General features: G+C 37.9%; 1 protein-coding gene and 1 long non-coding RNA gene across 2 annotated transcripts in view; one reads left to right on the top strand and one right to left on the bottom strand.

Annotated features, from left to right (window-relative positions):
• The first annotated feature begins 3,982 nt into the window (after positions 1-3,982).
• Positions 3,983-20,135, top strand: part of hnf4a (hepatocyte nuclear factor 4, alpha) — a 33,774-nt gene continuing 17,621 nt past the window's right edge. Inside the window, exon 1 of the mRNA XM_084720256.1 lies at positions 3,983-4,133. Within this exon, the coding sequence (XP_084576382.1) occupies positions 4,085-4,133 (49 nt within the window). The 5' untranslated portion in view covers positions 3,983-4,084. The remainder of the gene's footprint in view (positions 4,134-20,135) is intronic.
• Positions 12,230-19,373, bottom strand: LOC146324661 (uncharacterized). The gene is made up of 2 exons (XR_014770676.1): positions 18,579-19,373; positions 12,230-13,182 (listed from the first exon to the last, which is right to left on the bottom strand). It is a non-coding gene; the product is annotated as an uncharacterized LOC146324661 (long non-coding RNA).

Here is a 20,135-nt window from a genome sequence, read left to right on the forward strand (position 1 = left end):
CCTCAGAGGCTTTCTCTACCATAAAACTGGAGACTAATGCTGCTTTTATGGTCTGAAATACGAGGGAATTGGCTGCGTCTTCCACGAAATTCAGCAACACACACACACGCCACGGCCAATAACAGCAAAGATGTAAAATACTTGATATAGAAACCATTTTTGCCAACAAACTCACAAACAGGTGTAAAGCTCAGCACTTCAGTGACTGTAACAACCATTTATTTGGCAGCTTTTTATCCAGAAACAGAGAGTCGCTGGACTTTATTTTTTGTGTGAGAGAAAAGTTTTGCTTGCTCTTCATTTTTGTAGAATTCTGTTTATTAAAGATTACTGCGTCTGGTTTTTAAGATGTAATAAATTCACTTGAAGTCATAAAGTTGCCGATGCCTCCTAAGACATTTAAAGGTCCACTGTATAAGATTAACGAGGATTTACTGGCATAATATTACATGGCTTTGTAAAATACTTAATTCTGATTGGTCAGTTACAGCATACAGCAGGTCTGTTATTTTTGTATAACAGACCATTGCTATAAATGCAGTTCTGATCATTGCTCTAGAGGAGCAATAAAACCATTTTTAAATCCATAAAATCATTTTAAAATTAACATTTTGCATCACATTACTGATTTCGATTCATAATGAGGAGGATAAGAAGGTCATTATTGTGAAATAAACCACAATAATGACCCTCTTCCTGTACATTATCAGCAGACATAGAATAAAATATTCACTAGTATGTTTTCATTTGTGTATAAACACCTGAAAGTATGAATCATTGGGTTTTCGTTACCATAAAATTAGTTGTTTATATGTACAGAGAGAGCAGCTCCTCTTCCATAAAGTCTGCCATGTTGCACTGCCATGTTTCTACAGTAGCCCAGAATGGACAAATCAAACATTAGCTTTTATGTTTTTTGGGACTTTTGCAGCCACCATAGTTTTTCCAAACATGCTTAGAGGGGGAGGGGGAGGCGAACGGTACTCAGTTGAATCCTACGCACTGGATCTTTAAAAAAAACAGGGAATTCGCCCACTTACTTTCTTGTTGAGAGTTAAATGAGAAGATTGATGCCACTCTCATGTCTGTACAGAAAATACAGTTAGCTTAGCTTAGCTTAAAGACTGCACAAATAGGAAGAACAGCTAGCCTGGCTAGCAAAGAATTGCAACAATAAACAACAAAAGCACCTAAAAGCACCTCTAAAGCTCACTAATCATCATGAATGATGTTTAATCTGTTCAAAAACTGAACTTTTAAAATAACAAACTGGTTTTTTTCCCTGTAAGTCTTATTGTCACAGTGAGGCTGTCAGACATCTTGTTGGTTTTTGTACAGATTAAAAAAAGAGAGATACATTGTGTTCAGTTATTCTCAAACGGGGTTGTTTTTACTGTGTTCACTAGAAAAAGAAGATATGAATATTCACAGTCTCCTATGTGTAAATTTTATGAAAGCTCCAGGTTGTGACGTGTATGCTGTTATGTTATGTTCTGTTTCTAATGCTTTACATTTTCATTCTGCCTTTGAATTTCCTGTGTGAAGGGAAAGGTAACAGGAAGTCAAGCAGGAAAAGGGGCGGAATCTATGAAATGGGGTTGAAAGGTCACCTGGGCCTTTCATTTTGCACAGAGACACACCTGGGAGATCAGCTGAGACCAGCCTCTGTTTAGTGTTTGATTTGCTGGGATCAATTTCTAAAAAGGTTTAAAAATGGTAAAAGCATTACTATGAAAGCATCATCTTAAAATATAGTGTAGTATTTGATAAATGATTGATAAACTTTGATAAACTTCATGTTTGGTGACTAAAACATGGAGTGACTTTTCTAATGCAGCTGATTTTAAAGGCTTTTATTCCCTTTAATTCAATATAAACATGTCTGTCTGTATAGATTCCAGTCACCTGCATGTCTCCAGCTGTGGGAGGAAACTGTTTTTACAGTCTAGTAAGGTAAACTGTTTTTTACATTGCATATGTTTTTGTAAAATGTTCTCTATTTTATATTGATGTGATTCTAATTCTTTTAGTTTCCAAGCAAAGACACCGTGATCTCTGTTTTTAACCCATGGATTTATAAGAGCCATTTTCTGTTTTCTTTGTGGGTTTGTCCACTTTATTTAAACACGCATGTGTTTTAGTGTGAGGTTTAAGTCACTTTAGCTTGTTGTGGATAAGCAAGATCAATTTGATATGACATATGCCTCTGTATTTTGTGACAATTTCACCTTTTTAATGCATAACTCTACACCAGCTGTCCTGATAGAGCAGTCTGGTGCCAAATTAGTTATTTTCTTGGTTTGTTTAAGTTTACAGTTTGCCCCATACCTGCTTTATTGTAGCTGACATTCAGGCCTCCTTTTGCCACAGTGTTTTTGAATAGAGAAAAGTTATTTTATGCATTGTAAATAAAATCTCTAGCAGTTGCTGGTTCCAGTTTATCCTGGGTCTTGTGCATTGAGTATCACCAGGTCACACCTGCATGATGTTACCTGCTTGCTAGCTTGCTAAACTGTTAGCCACGGTGGCTTCTAGACACCAACAGTTCTCAGGACTGCTGTGTCATAACCACAAGCTCACAGGTTCAGGTTGAAGGCAGCATTGGAGAGTTTTAGAGGAGCTGGTGACCACACTGTGACACCTTTGGACAGAACCAGGCCGACTTTTTCCAGTCTCTAAGCTATGCTGAGCTAACCGTCCCTATTGAAGATTTTATTTAACTATTTTCTTATTGCTATTTATAGTAGGTGATTTGAGGGGGGATGTCAGCCCCTTCATCAGCAAAATGACCAAAATACTATGCAAGTTAGTCTAGTTTGCCTTTTTAAAATTTTTTATTTCCCTTTATTTAACCAGGCAAGCCAACAAACTCTTATGCACAACAGTGGCCTGGCAAAAGGTAAGAGCATCTTGAGGAAAGGGGGCGGAGACTAGAAGGGTATTAAAAGTTCAGACAGTGTAAAAGACAGCCACAGGTAGGTGGCTAACAGGCAGCAACATCAGGTAGTGCAGCAACAGCTGAAGTGACTAGTCGCTACTGGCTGCTGGTAGCAACAGTAGACAACAGGGACAGCAACAAAACAGCAAAAACAACAACAAAAGAGCAGGAAACAGCAGAATGCAAAGATGCAAAGCGACAAAGCAAACACACTAATCCCTGAATTATTGATTTTTTGTCTGATTGAGGTTAGTGACGAAATCTTTGGCCTCGACCGTGGCTCTGAAATATCAGTAGCCGAACTGTGCTGTGTACTGCGACGTCCTAACCGTCTGTCGGTCTTGAATCTATAATCTCATAGCAACAGAAACAAGAATCATTCATGGGTGAACAAAACAATCCAGGTTTCCATCCCTCCTGTTAAAAAAGAACAAACCATCTACTGCGAATACATATCATTATCATTTTATCTCCCCGGCCCTGCAGCTGGTAGCAGCTGTCAGACGAGGCTGCTTGGTGCAAAATTGCCTTTATGAAGTGAAACAGTCGCAATGTTTCCATTTCTGTTTAAAGAGTGTGGAAATAATATTTTAAAATTAGATTTCAGTGGGTGTCAGGCCTAATTTCACACAGTGACATTTTTCCCCTCAGTCAAAACAAAACCGGTGACGTCAGTCATCATACGCTGCTCGCTGGCTGCCACCTTCAGTACATTCTCCACTCCTCTCTGTGTTTTATGTCTCTCCCCACCCTCCAGCTTTCTCCCTGCTCTCTGTATAAACTCAGTGTCTTATTCACAGCTCTTATTCACTCCTAACCTCTATCTCTTTGGAGATGAGAAAGAGGGAAAAGAGGCACATGATAACTTTATGTCTATTTGAGTTTCTATCATCATGTTGCCTTAGTTACAGCTGCTATATAGATTGGTGTCCATACGAGCCTGGTTACTGTTTAACCTCCCCACCCACATTTGCCCAGATTAGGAAAATCAATAAGATAACAGCGGCAACGCCGGCCTTACCTTGCACCAACAACACCCTTCTCACACTTAGAGCACCGTGCGCCAAACTTCCACATTTTACACCTTATGGTGAGGGAGGAAAAAGTGGATTTAAAACAGAGGTTTGAGAGGAGGCAGAGGACGACATGGTCAATGTAAACACACAAGTCAGTTCAAGTATGGAACTTCCATTTGGTGAGTACACACTTTTAATGTTTTAATGTTCAGTGGGACAAAAAACTGGTCGAGTGCGGCAGCTGTTTGCTTTTTCATGCTTTTCGGTGGTTTTCATGCAGCAGCAGTTCTGTCTCTCTCTCTCTCTCTCTCTCTCTGTCTGTCTGTCTGCTCTCTGCCGGATCACATCGGACTCATTCAGTGGAAATGTCAGCGCCATTTGGGGCTGCCTTTTTCACATGGCTGTAATCCAGGAGGTGTGTCAGAGATATGGAGGTTGTTAAAAAGGCCATGGGAGCAGGGCCTGATGGTGATGATGGTGCAGAGGCTCTGAGATGTCAGAGGACGTGAAGTCTGAGGAGGTTTACAGGCTGATTCGAACAACATGCTGCTGCTGCTGATGGGAGTAAGAGTTTTGAGAAGCTGCGTTGGTGGATGAAGTCAGATGTATTTTTATCCTCAGTGGTGGAAGAAAAACTCAGATCCTTTACTCAAGTAGAAGCAGAATGAACTAAAAATACTCCATTACAAGTAAATCCTCAAAATGGTAAATAAAAGTACAGAAGTATCGTCAAGAAAAATGTACTTAAACCTACTATAATGAGCTTTAAACTGTTTATTACTGACGCCTCTGTGTGACCTGCAGCCTGCCACCAGCAGGGGTCGGGAGGGATACTTTAAAATTGTATTCCGACATAGTTACTAATTACCTGTTAAAAATGTTATCACTATATTGAAGTAATGTGATTTGTTTACTTTCCATTACTTTTGAGTCACCTCAATATAAAATGTGATGAAAATGTTTAGCTTGATATAGTGTTTTTAGGGCTGCAAGTACTGATAATTGTTCATCATCGATTAACTTATCAGCCACTTTCTCCATTAATCGATTAATTGTTTGATCCATCAGGTATCAGAAAATGGTGAAAAATGTTTGTGTCCACGACTCAAAAATATTCAGTTTATTGTCAGAGAGGAAAATCAAACAAAAAAAACAGAGAATTTGAACTTTTTGTCTTAAATGACTCAAAACAATTGATTATCTAAATAGACGCAGATTAATATGATGGTCGATAGATCGATTATGAATCGATTAATTGTTGCAGCAATGAGTTGAGTGTTTTATGTTTGTTGTTAATTTTATTAATTTGTCCAGCTGTCCCTTCCTTTGTTGTGCACAATTTATTGATGGATTGATTGATTTGAAGTAACTGGTCTTGTGCAGTTGTGCTAGTCTAACTGACTGGATGTACTCTGTAGGTATACACCTGCCATTGGACAACTTTGACATCTGCTACCTACGTTTTCAAAGTACAAACGTAAACACGCTAGAAGCTGTTACTTTTTCTTTTGCAGTGATGTAGTCATTTTAACGCCAGAGCTCACCTACTGACGTGCACAATTTCCACCAAAACAAGTTCACCCCGACACTATTCTGCAGCAGCACCATCGCTGCATCCTGGGCTCAGTGCTGCCCAGGACGATTGTGATTGGTTTAGAAAAATACAAGCAAGCCAGAGCATTTTTTTTTCTATAGCAGAATGATTGTGCATGGAGCCAAATCTGCAGCCAGCCTGAGCTTCGAGTCTAGTGAGGAGGGAAACAACTCACTTCAACCATAGATTGTATATTAAATAGGGTTTCAACCTATTCAGGACACCTTTTACAGGTCTCGCTCACTATCTGGAAAGCTGTACTCATTTTTGAATGCTTGGATCTTACAGATTGCTCCTTTACAGCTATAATATGCAACATTTCCCCAATAAAATGCCTAAAAACACTAGATCCATGTTCTATCTATTCTGTCTAAGTCAGAGTAATCAGTGGCGTCTTTGGCTGCAAGCTCTTAAATGTATTGACTGGACTGAGGACACGATCAAGACTGCTTGTGTCTGCAGCGGCCCACTGACAAGCTGCTGTGGTCCACTGCTCTCCTGTGCATGTTTTTAATTGGCTAATGTACGCCTCACAGTAACTTTTTCTGGAAATATAAACACAGGCTTGTTTCATCTGATTTCAAGGAAAATAACTATAGGAGTAGCAGATTTTTATCTCGGAAAGTCTCATTAACTTATGTAGATCATATAGAACAGGCCTATTCAACTAGCGGCCTGCGGGCCGGATACGGCCCTTTTGAATTTTTCTATGGCCCGCAAGACTGCCGGTAAATCACGATTACATGTGTGTCATACATGTGATAAAATAAAATAAAGGTAGCCTACATCTCTGATCTTACCCGAGCTGTTCAGGCTCAACGGTTCTGATCCGACTTGGATAGTTCTACATCAATGTTACGTCACACCATGCACCTATATGCTGGACAGGGGTGTGCTGTAATTGGCTGCCACGCTCGCTCTGCACTTGCACTCAGGGCTCGCAGATGAGAGAGGTAAAGTCTGGTTAGCTAAGCTAACGTCGTGTTGCAACATGTCGCTCTCAAAACCCAAGAGACAGAAAGTTGATTTTGAAAAACGGCAGTTCCAGAGCGAGTGGACGGACAAATATTTATTTACTTTACCTGCTGCGACGAGTAATAAACCGGTCTGTTTACTGTGCAACAAATGTATATCTGTCATGAAAGAATACAGTGTGAAGAGGCACTACAAAACAAATCATGGCTCATTATATTTATAGAGGGTTAGGGACCTTGGTTAAAAAGCTCCGTATGTAAAAGCATTAAAGTGAAAGAAAAGGAATATGTGTCACTAGTTTATTTCATGTATATATCTACTAACATAAGAGTTATTTTTAGCCATTAGTTGACAAATACTCTGTGTGGCTCACAAACCCCCAGTGATTTTCCTATTTGGCCCACTTGGTATTGATGTTGAATAGCCCTGATATAGAGGCACCAGTAAAAAACAGAGTGTTTCATAACCAGTTGAAAACATGCTAAATAATATTCTGTCAACTGTGTAAGGACTGAAATTTGAAAGCTCAGGTGAAGATTTGATGAATCTTACATGTTGTCATGGCTGCAGGATAGGATGCTGTACAAACACAAACACTCTTTAAGATCACAGAAATCCCCATCAGTCACATCTGCTTCACACTGCTGCTGCTGCTGCTGTGTGTGTGTGTGTGTGTGTGTGTGTGTGTGTGTGTGTGTGTGTGTGTGTGTGTGTGTGTGTGTGTGTGTCTGTTTTTAACCACTTCAATGAAAGCACTCCCTGTACTGTACCACCTCTCACACCAGCTTTCACAAACAGCGGTTCATAATGGGGGTTTTGTTTTTGATATGATTTGCATGTGACTGTGGGATGTGAAGATGCAAATTCATTTTCGGAAAGCTCTGGTCAAATGAGAAACAAGTCATAATGATATTGATTAATGTGGCTAAACATCTGGTTTTCTCATAAACTGATCGATGTTGCTGCATCATCCGTGTTATTCTGTGGAGCTAAAGTTGTCCCTGAAGCCCTGCGACTGATGGGTTTTCTTTCTCTGCATAACTCCACTGTTGGCCTTTACAGTGGGTTTATGATTCACTGATCTTCATCCACTGCATCAATCCATAATTATTACTCGTGATGAAGGCCAGGTCACAGGAAGCTGCACAGTGAAATTCATCCATGCAGCTCTCACCAGTTTGTGACATTGGGTGCGTTCTGTTTCGCTTGTAGTTTCCTGCAAAGTGGACTGCACAGGGTGTTCAGCTATTCAGTTCCAAACCAAAGGAAGCTTAATTTACATATAAAATATAGATTATTGCATAATAAGTCATATAACATATTGCATATAATGTTAGAGAATAATCTGTTAATAATCCTCATAATATTAATCTCTTTAAAAATTACACAGTGCATCTTATAAATTAATCAAATCACATAAATTCACAAGTTACATGCATTTTAATCAAATACGATTTATTGAAAAATATTGAAAAAGATCTGTGTGTCTGTGGGTGTGATAGTGGCTGTGTTATGACTTGACAAGTCATAAGACTTTATTCTTAGTCTTTAATATTTTTCTTAAATGCTGTGGATATGAACCTACATATTGACAGTGATTCTATTCATCCTAATATTCATGCCTGATGTTTAGGGGATAGATCTATTTATTACAGGATGATGCATAAGATGATACATGATGATTTGACCTTATTTCATCAGGTGTTGATCAATCTCAGCAGTCCTCTGATTGGGTGATTGAAAATGGAGGCGGTCTGTATGTTTGTATATGTGCGGAAATGTTTGGATGCTGCCAGTACACATGATGGTGGTAGTTCAAACTATCGACAGACTAACTGTCTTTGAATAGAAAATGATTTGTAATGGTGTCAGGTTTTGTTCAATATTTTATCTCAGTGATGTGAAATACTCACAGCTGCAGCAAAAGGTAGCCTGCAGGAGTTTTAACGTTAAAGGGCTAATGACCAGAGGAATGATGCCTGCCTTGGTGACGTTGCACCGTGTTTCCAGTGGAGGAAGTTCTCTGAACTGGGAGCGGTGAGTGGGGAGCACCAAATGGTGCAAGGACCCTATTGGATTATTATTTTATTTCTTCTTCTTCATCTTTTTCCTTTTCTCTCTCTTCAGTCACAGTTTTGAGGGGCTAAACGAGCTTGATGTCGCATGGAAGCTGGCACATGCATTAGTTGTATGTATTAGTTACCTCAGGCCAAATTACTGAGTTGCACTGTTCTTTCAGTACAATAGCAACATTTTCTCTGAAGGATTTGTTTACCTTCCACAGGATATGCTCAACAAATCTTCCAAAACCAGGACATTTATGTATACAAATACATTCTTTGGCAGCGGCCGACACTAAGCTTCTTTTTGCCCCAGATCGACTTATACTATGCTTCTTTGTCCAAACAAACTGCAAATCACTGTTTGTTCCGTTTGATTCAAAACTCTGCTGACGTGATGTTTTTAGCAATTAGCTTTACAAATTTAACTTTCTCAGATGTTGATGTCATGTGTGCTGAAAATGTGTTCATGTGTGGATTAAACATGAAGTGAAGTGTGTCAAAGACTTGGACCAGTTCTTCAAAATCTGAGCTGTGTTTGGTCCTTTGTTCACCTTTTGACTCAGTCGACAAGCTGACAAACCTTACACTTCACTTAGACTCAGAGGTGGGAAGTAACTAAGTACAAATACTACATTACTGTACTTAAGTGGATTTTTTTCATGTATCTGTACTTCACTTGAGTATTTATTTTTCTAACTTTTTTTTCCCTTTACTCCCCACATTTGAACACAAATATCTATCATTTCTACTTCTTACATTTTCAAAACAGGCTCATTACTTTAGCTTTATTGCATTTAAGGGACATTATTGATTATTTTTATTTTGCATCATTGAGCGCCGTCTTCCCAACATCAAGACTGACTTCAATCTAAACGAATGGGACAATAAAACATAAAAGTTGATTCATGATGTGTCCATCGGTGTATATCGTGTATTACAGATCACACAAGACGTAACAGGCTGTAACAAGATGTAAATGATGTAAAAGACGTAACGAGACAAAAACAACGTAACAAGACGTAACAGGCTGTAACAAGATGAAAATTACGTAAAAGACGTAAATGATGTAACAAGATGTAACAAGATGTAACAAGATGTGCATGATGTAAAATATGCAAAAAGTTGAAAACGGGAGTAAAAGATGTAACAAGGCGAAACAATGTAACAAGACATAACAAGATGTAAATGATGTAAAAGATGTGAAAGATGCAATGAGATAAAAATCACAGAAAAAGACATAACAAGATGTAAATTATATTAAAGACGTAACAAGATGTAACAAGAAATTAATGATGTAAAAGATACAAAGAGACAAAAATGATGTAAAAATGTAACAAGATATAATTGAGGTAAAAAAAGAAGAATACCAAAACACCATAAAAAATGTAACAAGATGTAGATGTACCCCATATATAACGAGACAAAAAGACATAACGAGACGTAAATAAACAAGACACAAAAGACATAAAAGACGTAAAAGATGTAAACAGTATGTGACAAGATGAAAATGCTGTAAAAGAAGTAATAAAACTTAACAAGACATCCACGGTGTCAAAGATGTAACAAGAAGAAAATGACATGACAAGACGAAACCAGAATTTTGGACAGAAACAAGCAGTAAAAATGTTAGAGGGCGACTTTTTACTTTTATACTTTGAGTACATTTCAGAGCCTTTACTTTTTCACTTTTAGAGTTGAATCAGTACGTCTACTTTCTTTTTTTACACAAGGATGTGTACTTCTACTTGTGCGTACTTTTGCCACCTTTACTTAGAGTGCAGCTCACGCAACAACACATAACTCTGTGTGAGAGACGGGATGATTAATTGTTCAACGGTCACAACCTGGACAAACTCCTGAGCTCTGCTGTTGGTTGAATCGCCTGGTGAATGTAAACATGACAGCAGCCGTTCAACAGCTCCTCAGAGGATATCTGTTTACCCACGAGGCTGAATGACTTGACAGTGGGTCACCGAGAGGCCCGGCCCCTTAATTTACACCGTCTGAGTGACAAGGATGAGGTTAACGATTAAAGATGGACTAAAACAGACTCACAAACACAACGTCCTGTCAAATGGCCACAGCAAGATTTCAGGCATGTGTGAGTGTGTGGCATATTTGTTGCATAGTAGCTGAAGATTTGTCATGAGAAAAGATACAAGATGTGTTTTATTCATTTATTTATGGTTTATGGTTAATATGGACAGACACCGTATACACAGGCAAACTGAAAACAGCATCGATGCAAGTATCATAATGTTTATAGCAGATGCTAATTTGCAAAACACATCCCCTAAAAGGGCTTTTATGGAAATAAGAGACTGAAACAGTGAAGGTAAAAAGAAAGTAAAGTGAGTGCAGCAAGATATCATAAAGTTAATAAAGACTGAGCACGACAAGATGTAATAAAGCACAAAATAAAAGATTTGCATTTAAAAACTAGGCATGAGTACAGGTTCGTTGCTGAATTACCCAGGATTTGGTAGCTATCTTAAAGTGATAGTTCACCCAAAAATGAAAATTCAGTCATTATTTACTCACCATCATGCCAACTGAAGGATGAGTTTAGTTTTTCAGTCCACAAAACACTGGAGTTTCACAGGAAAACAGTGTTGCAGAATCTCCCAAACAATGGAAGTGAATGGTGGCCAGTTTTCAAATGTATAAAAAAAAAAAAAACAACAGAATAAAAATATAAACTTCCTCCCATTTTATTTACTTACTGTTTAAAGGTAGAATCAGTGGGATTTGTCTGAGCTGTTCTTAAACGCACCAGAAAGATACCAGGATGTCAAATACAGATGTTTTAGGTTGGTGAAACGTCCCGAGCACAGCGAAATAACGAGAATAATAAGAAAGAAATGTTCTCTGCAGATACAGACACCAGCACACACTTCTGCTTCACATAATCCTCCTCGGCTGAAGGAGTTGTCCAGCTGTTGAAATGTAGATGTCCAGATGTTTATTTTTCTGTGCACTTAAAGGACGTCAGTCATTGTTTTGTCAAATGCTGTTTCCAACATCTAGAATGAACCATCAGTCTGTGAAGAGGCATCGGGCATCAGGTTCTGTCCACCAGAAAGGTTCTCTGTAGGTTAGTTTAGAATGTTTTCTACCCTGGAACAGTGGAGGGAACTTTATCCTGTTTTATCTGTCAAATAAGACGTCCATTTAATTGCAAATCCAGCACATCATTTAATAAATACAGGCATGGACTTAAATAAAATAAAATAAAATAAAAATTAAATAAATTTGGTGCATTTTTATGAGAGTAAGATAAAATTTTTGGATTGAAAATTAAAATTATTTTCCTTGATGTTGTTACTTGTAAATCAATGCTTTGCCAGTTTTTTCATCAAAATTCACTGATCTTAATCCTGTACTTCAAAAAATCAGCAATATTCTAAATTTGTTGGTATTTAAATAAGTCTGTTTTAGGAATGCCATATTCAGTTCTCAAAAGATTTACCTGTGATTATTATTATATATTATTATTTTTGATCCGAAGTAGCTCAAATGTTGTACAGTGTTTTTCTTCTTTTCTTCTTCTTCTTCTTCTTCTTATTGTTATTGTTATTGTTATTATTATTATTATTATTATTATTATTATTATTATTATTATTATTATTATCATTAGTAGTAGTATGTATTTTATTTTTATTTTTATTTTATTCTTATTTAAATTTTATTTTTATTTTCTCCATCCTAATATTAGTGTGAATGACCATCTTTTTTTGTTTGTTTGTTTGTTGTCTTCTTGTGTGTTTATCCATTTTCTCTATAGCTGGAACTATGTATGGACATCAAACTGATGTCAAAACTCACAGACTCACAGACATTTGTGACCTTGTTGCGTCTGTGAACATGCGTCTGTACTGTATGATTATAATTGCTAAAAGGAAATAAAAAAGAAAAGAAAAAAAAAGAAAAGATGGGACACAAAAGCACACATTTGCTCCCCAAGAAGGTGGGGGTGCAGCTGCTCTGCTTGCTCTATGCATTTATGTATTTATATATATAATATATTTGATAGAAGGCAAACATCTCTAAAACTCAGCAGCTGACACTGAGGGGGAAAGGACGGAGGAAAAATACATATCTTTGATTTTGGGGTGAACTGTCCCTTTAAACTTGTGTTCACTCAGCTAATGAAGTGAAATTTAATCCGTGCTGAAATAAAATATCTGGTGTTTAACTGAGGCAGAAAGCCCAATTAGCCTGTTTGGAGGGAGGGTATTAAACACTGTTCACTTGACACTATTAATCCGGGTGTTCAGGTCTCCAATCAAATCTCATTGTGACAGGCATTAGGGGATTATCCCTGGGCCCTAACAGCCAGCCCGGCGGCCCCCGGTAAACAGCGCTGTATCCAGTCACGGTGGCCCTGCTTCTCCTCTCGGCCTGCCTCAGCCTGGCTGGGCCCGAGAGAGCCGCCGAGGCTCATGGGCCTTCGCTCAGCTGGCCGGCTCACTGTCAGGCCTCGGCCTTCAGAGGGATGTACGGCCAGGATGGGACGCTGCACTTCACCAACCCAGGTAAAGGTAACGGAAAACAGAGAGAGAGAGCTGAGAATCAGGCAGAGCGTGTAGATTATTCCTGAGAGGAGGGAGAACAACAAGCTGAGGGTAAAGCTGCTGACTGACCAAACACAGTGGAAATGTGTGCGTTTCTGGTTTACTGCTGCTTGAAAATGTCTTTTAACAGAGGAAAACTTTGGATGTGGACAAAAGCTGCTATACTGAGGAAAAACTTTAAGGACACAAGTTTATTTTCTTTATTTATTCATTAGTTTATTTGTCAGGGACAATACAAAGAATACAGTAGAAGGTTACAGCAGGACGTGTTTCAACCCAAGACTAAAGGAAAACTCTGTAATGTATTTACAGTAATAAATATGTCATCAGAGATCAATGAAATATGTTAAAGGGACAGTTCAACCCCAAATCCAAAATACTAATTTTTCCATCTGTTCTCGATAGTTTTGTTGTGAGTTGCAGAGTTTTGGAGATTCTGGCCGCAGACACTCGGCTTGTCGTGCTCAAAGCACCAAAAAAACATGTTTGAAAAATTCAAAAACAGTGTCTCTTTCCAGAAATCATGACCCAGTTACTTGAGATAATCCACAGTCCAGTTTCCTGTAGGAACTACTTTCTGTCTGCAGAAGTACTTTATTTCTACTAGAAAGAAAGTAGTTTCTGCATGAAACTGTTCACAACGAGGTGTGTGGATTATCTTGCGTAAGCAGGTCATTATTATTATTATTATTTAAATGCTATTTAGCCCCATTATACTGAAGAGAAAGGAGAGATCTCTATGGCTGATAAAACTCTGCAACTCAACCCCCAAAAAATGTCTATTCTGGGCTCAAAATACTGTTTTTGTTTGCCTGTTTCAAGTTAAATCAGGTTCAAATTAATGCTGAATGATTGCTGAATGAGTAAATGTCTGTTTATGAGTCATATGAAATCATCAATAATCTTTTAGAAGGAGTAGATGTCTATTATGGTTAAATTGGATAAAATGTTAATGGAGTTTGGCAGGCAGTGAGACAAGCTCCAGATTGTGTATTTTCAGAGCAGTGGGCTTTTGTTTTCAGGATAACAGGCTGAACTTTACATTGACAGACAACTGACAGTTATAAACAGCTGATCATCTCACAGCGGAGGACTCGTCCTCACTTGTTATTGTTAATTTATGATGTTGTGCTCAAGTCTGGAGTGTAAGGTTCAATAGATAATAATAGATTTCAGCCCTAATGTACAGTATTTAGCACTCATTTTTGTACATCTTGCTCCTTTAAGTATGATATTGGTGCATCAGAAAGATAGTTCAGTTGTCTGCAGAGTCTGATTCCCAGGGCCTCAAAAACCAACATTTTGATTTGGTAAAGCATCCCGAGCACAAGAAAATAATGTAAAAATAAGAAGGTATGAGCTCTGTGGATGCTGTACACACTTATGGTGGGTTGTGGAGACACATGCCAACCCCCCTGGTTTTCTAGAGAGACTGCTGTTTTTCATCGCCTTCTCTTGGTTTCCTCCCAGGGTCACAGTTCTCCCATATTTCTCCCAGTTTCCACTAAAATTTCTTTTTTTTTTATGTTTCTTACTGCAAGCTTTAAAGGAAGGGCACACATTTTTGTGTAAGAGCTTTGAAAAGCTTTCGTAAAATATTCATTTTCTGCATTAATGTAATCAAATTTGAAATTTGCCCACTAGATGAGGCCAAATGCTGTCGTCCCTTTGTGTTTTACAGCTAATAACTAATAATTTGTAACTTATAAGTCATCGGCACGCACCTGTTGGCAAAGAAAATATGTACTTTACTTATTATTTTGTTTTTGTCATTCTTTAAAAGTCACCAGAGGGCAGGAAAGAAAGTCTATGAAAAGGACCTCCAGACCTCCTGCTTTGAGGTGTTACTGTTGGCAGGTTTGGTTGTTGGTGATGATTGAAGGGGATTATTTTAATATGAGCACATGCATTGTCTTTTTGAGAAAATCTAGCATAGTTTGCAGAGTTACAATATCTTGACAACCTTAACTATTGCAGTCAGCAGTTTGTGGGTGAAACGTGAACTGAGTCTATTTCAGTTCGGGTCGAGTGTTGGACGTTGTGTGTCCACATGATGGCAGCAGTACATAATGATTTCTTCCTGTCTGACTGGTAGAAGGTCCACTAAACTCAAGTTATACTTGGAAATTAACAAAGTAAATTAATTAATTTACTGGACAGAGTTAAAATTGAGCCTCACTTTCATTATCGGAGGGACGTATTGAACTTTTTACATTTATCTGACAGCTTCAGTTCTGACCTGTTTTCATTTCACATTAAAACCTGTGAAGACCTAATAAAATATGATGCACTGTTAATGATTAAAAAGCACCCTCCTGTTTATAATGTGGTTAAAAATAGCTCTTCCAGTTCAACATTAAAGTATTTATTCATATTTAATTTAACATTAAAGGGAAAGTTCACCACAAAATCAGAAATACATGCTTTTCTTACCTCTTTTCTTACTTAGTGTAATTTATCCATCTAGATAGTTTTGGTGTGAGGAGATGTTGACTGTAGAGACGTCTGTCCTGAAACTAACTTTAGCAAAGTCTGTGGATTATCTTGAGTAACCGGGTCATGATTTCTGGAAGTAGACACTGAGATTGAGGGTTTTTTCTCCCTAGCGTTTTTTTTTTTTTTTTTTTTCAGTTTCTTTTTACTTTTTTTTTTTTTTTTTAGCACTTAATGCACCACAAGCTGAGTGCCATTTAGTCCCTTTATAATGGAGTCAAGTCAGACATCTCTACTGCAGATTTCACACCAAAATATCTAGATGTAAGAGGAAAAATATGTGAACTGTTCCTTTAAGTTAACAAACAGTTATGTAATATCATAAAACTAATTTGGCCATTTTTTTCTGCACTTCTGATACTTTTAAGTACACTTTGCTCATAATACTTGCACTTTTTCTGAAGTAACGTGATTTTTACCTGTAAGAATATTTTAAAATTTCAGTATTGACACTTTTACCTCAGTAAAGGATCTGAAAACTTCTGGCAGTAATGCAGAGGTCTGTAGCTGCAGTTTGAATGCACATCCATGTCTCTGCTCACATTTTCACTTTACTTTTACATGGACTTAAAGGGAGAGTTCACCCCAAAATCAAAAACACATATTTTTCTCCCGGCCTGCTGTTTATCCATTTAGATTAATCTGATGTGAGTTACAGAGTTTTAGAGATGTTGGACACAGAGATGTCTGACTTATCTCCAATATCATGAACTTAAATGGCACTCAGCATATGGTGCTCAAAGTCCCAAAAAATACATTTGACCTTACTGTGAGCAATTTCATGTAGGAACTATTTTCTTTTTAGTAGACATAAAGCAGTTCTACCGTTACAATAGAGAGAAGTATGGAGTATCTTAATATTTCAGTACTGCCACTTTTATTTAAAGGTAGAAACTGTAAGATTTGCCTGAACTGTTCGTAAAAGCTCCAGAGAGATAGCTGATTGTAATCGAGTATTTTAATACTGCAGTATTGCCACCTTTACCTAAGTAAGGATCTAAATACTGCACTGCAGAGGACTGCAGCAGCAGTTTGACTGCACATCCATATTTTGCTGGCATTTTTTACTTTTTTTGAGGACTTAACATTGAACTTTTTATTTTTTCACTGCAGCGTTTCTCCTTTATCTTTAAGAAAAGAAGATTTGAAAACGGGCCTGTGGCAGGGCTCTAGAAGATAAAAGTTCGGCTCAGTCAGGGCAATACATCGATATTATATTGTATCATGATATAAAACTAGATATTGTGATAGATTTTGGACGTGGTTATATTGTGAGGCTCAAGTTTTGTCTTTTCCTGGTTTTAAAGGCTCTGTCACAGTAAAGTGTTGTAATTTTTTGAACTTATCAGACTGTTCTAGCTGATCTATTATTTGCCTTTACAGACAGACAGACAGACAGACAGGCAGACAGACAGACAGACAGGCAGACAGACAGACAGACAGACAGACAGACAGACAGACAGACAGCAGCCAATAAACACAGAGGAAAATCAGGTGATGAAGTGTCCAAATAAATTTAAACAAGCAGCAGAGTCACTTCATGTGTTTGTCTTCTTGAATTTAACAAAACATTTGGACAGACATTGTGACAGATTTCAATGTCAGATAAATTCTTCTCTGCTGACAGAATAATGTTGAATCCCTGAATATTTAGTGCCGAGTTATTTGAACTGCGGAGGTTAAATGTCCATCGATTGTCTGATGACTGAAGGACCTGCAGAGAATCAGAGAGATAACAGCAGTCAGAGCGGAGCTGCTGACAGAGGTGATCTGGCCTGCGGTCAAAATGAATTCTCAGCAAAACAGAGTTAATGATTTACGGGGTCTTATCACGAACTGTGATTGATTTACGTCCAACACGGCTCTTCATGTTTATTGATGCAATTGTTTACTTATTTGGTGCGCAGAGGCTGCTTTAGTTTTTTCAGCCTGTCTGGATGTGGAGCAGGATGAAGCAGGTTTTGGGAGATTAAAGATTGTATCTGTGAAATACTTTTGTTTCAGCCTGAAAAGGTTATTTTGGCCCTAAAAATAAATATGTGATATGAAGTATTTTAACTGATTGTGCATGAGAGATGCACTGTTATTTCTATTTGGACACTTTTGGACAGAGAAAAACTGCTCATAATCTGAGAAATATTTTGAACACAAGAGAAAAACTGCACCTCTGTTTTGTTTTGTTTTTTTCATTTAAGAGACTGAACAACTAAACAGGCACTTGCAGTTTATCATTACCCTGAGAAGAAATAGTTATCATGTGTGGGGACGACATGTCAACTCTCCTGCTGTTTCAGAGAAAAAGATCTTTTTTTTTTTTTTGGCAACTTTGCATTTATTGAAGTCTTATTTATAAAACACATCAAAATAGCACCTTGATATGTGGCTGTGTGGCTGAGAAACCAAAAAGAAAATATTTTACAGTACATTTTTATAATTTTTAATCAACATGATTATTGTCAATAATATCTCACATTTGTCATCTGAGCACAAAAACCCTAAAAACTATGAAACTAACAGCACGTCAGGGCTTTACTTGGCTTTGATTTACAGGGTTTGAAGGCCTCTGAGGACAAATTAGCTTCACCGGAGTTATAAAATTATATTAATTGACAGGAAAAAATTAAAAATATATTATTTAGCTGAGCTGCATTAAAGTACTTCCAATGTAAAAAAGAAGGAGATGGAAAGTTTCAACAGAATTTGTCAGATTAAACACACAAAAATAACACATATAATTAAAAAAAGGGCAATCTGATCTTCAAAAATAATCAATCTGCATCATTACAGCTAAAGAAAGTAAACCACAATATTCCAGAGTTGCAGAAAACTTGGTATTCCCGCGGTCGGCCGCAGGGGCTTGCATCAGCTGTGTTATTTGCAGATAGTTATCTGTTGACAAGGTCTTTGCCATGACACTCTACTCACCTATCTGCTCCATCTACTGCAGGAGAGCAGAGCAGCAGCCTGTTTCTGCTGCAGCCAGCACATTGTCTCCTTCTGTTTCACTCTTATCAACATCAACACGCTCCTGGATGTGCTTTAGAGACACTCACACTTCCCCCCGTGGTTGTAGCTCCCTGAGAAAGAAACAAAATAAGTCCCCAGGCAGCGAATATTCCACAATCTCATTAACTCCTCCGGGGACACAGTGATCGTCTTTTTTTCCTCCCGGCTGCCAGGTCCCTGTGTTTTTGAATTTTACTGTGTTGCTTCCCGGGCGCCTGCCTTTGGAGATCAGACTTGGGGAAATGAAATGTAGTCATTGAGGAGAAGGTACAAATAGGCAGTGGTTGCAAATGGAGTTTGGTCAGTGGTCGGAGATTCCTATTCAGAAGATAGACAGGACTTTGTTCACAAACTGGAGTTTGAAGTTTCAAAGGGGAGAATCACACAAGTGTTACATCAGGTCTCAGCGATCCTTTGACTTTTAGCCCCGGGGCAGGAGTTTGGGTGACTGATTATAAGACACTGCTCTCTGGTCCATCACATTTCAACATGGCAGCCTCACGCTGTGTTTAGCAGGAATTTAACAGACGAATGTCAGACTGTTGTTGTGTCTCGTGGGAAAAGTTATCCGTCAACTTCAATAACTGCTTATCACCGGTTTATTTTACAGAAATAAACATCATAATAACTACAGAAGTATGATTCTCTCATAAATAACACACATGTAGCACATAAATATCCTTTCAAACAACAAAACAAACACACACAAAAGAAGTAAACCAAGAACGAAACTAACATGTGACCTGGACATTAAATATGAAATAAAATAAAACAACACAATCACATAACAACAGACTGCTGCTGCTCCTACATGACAGACTTGTGTGAATGTTGTGACACATTTAATCATTGTTGGTGTTACTTAGTACTACGCCTCCAAATTTAATAAATAGGCTACATTCACCCATCTTTCCTGTTTACTTTTCCTTCATGTATTCACATCTTAAATTTTTTTTTTTCACTGTAATGTATTAGTATCTCATAATCATATGGTCTATTCTGAAAGGGACAACTGACCCCAAAGTAAGAAAATTAAAATTTTCCTCGTATCTGTAGGGTTATTTATCCATGCAGATAGTTTTGGTGAGAGTTGCAGAGTTTTGGAGATACCGGCCGTAGTAAGAAAGGCTTGTGGATTATCTTGAGTAACCGAGTCACGATTTCTGTAAAGAGACATTACTGTTGAGTTTTTCAAATAGATTTTTTTGGTGCTGTCAGTGCCATCTGGTCCTGTTATACTGGAGAGAAAACAGAAATCTCTATGACATCTCAAAAACTCTGCAACTCAAACCAAAAAAAAAATCTAGTTGGATAAATAGGAGTGTAGAGCAGGAGAAAAATATGCATGTTTGATTTAAACGGGCTCTTTTATTGTCCTCAAAAATGTAATGTCATCTTATTGTGTGGTGGTAATAATTAACCTAAAACTCTGCAGTCGTACTCACAGCCCTGTGAGACTGTACTGTAGGTACAGCA

The sequence above is a fragment of the Lutjanus erythropterus genome, chromosome 6, assembly GCF_056507025.1.
Source record: "Lutjanus erythropterus isolate fLutEry1 chromosome 6, fLutEry1.hap2, whole genome shotgun sequence".
Taxonomy (NCBI): Eukaryota; Metazoa; Chordata; class Actinopteri; order Lutjaniformes; family Lutjanidae; genus Lutjanus; species Lutjanus erythropterus.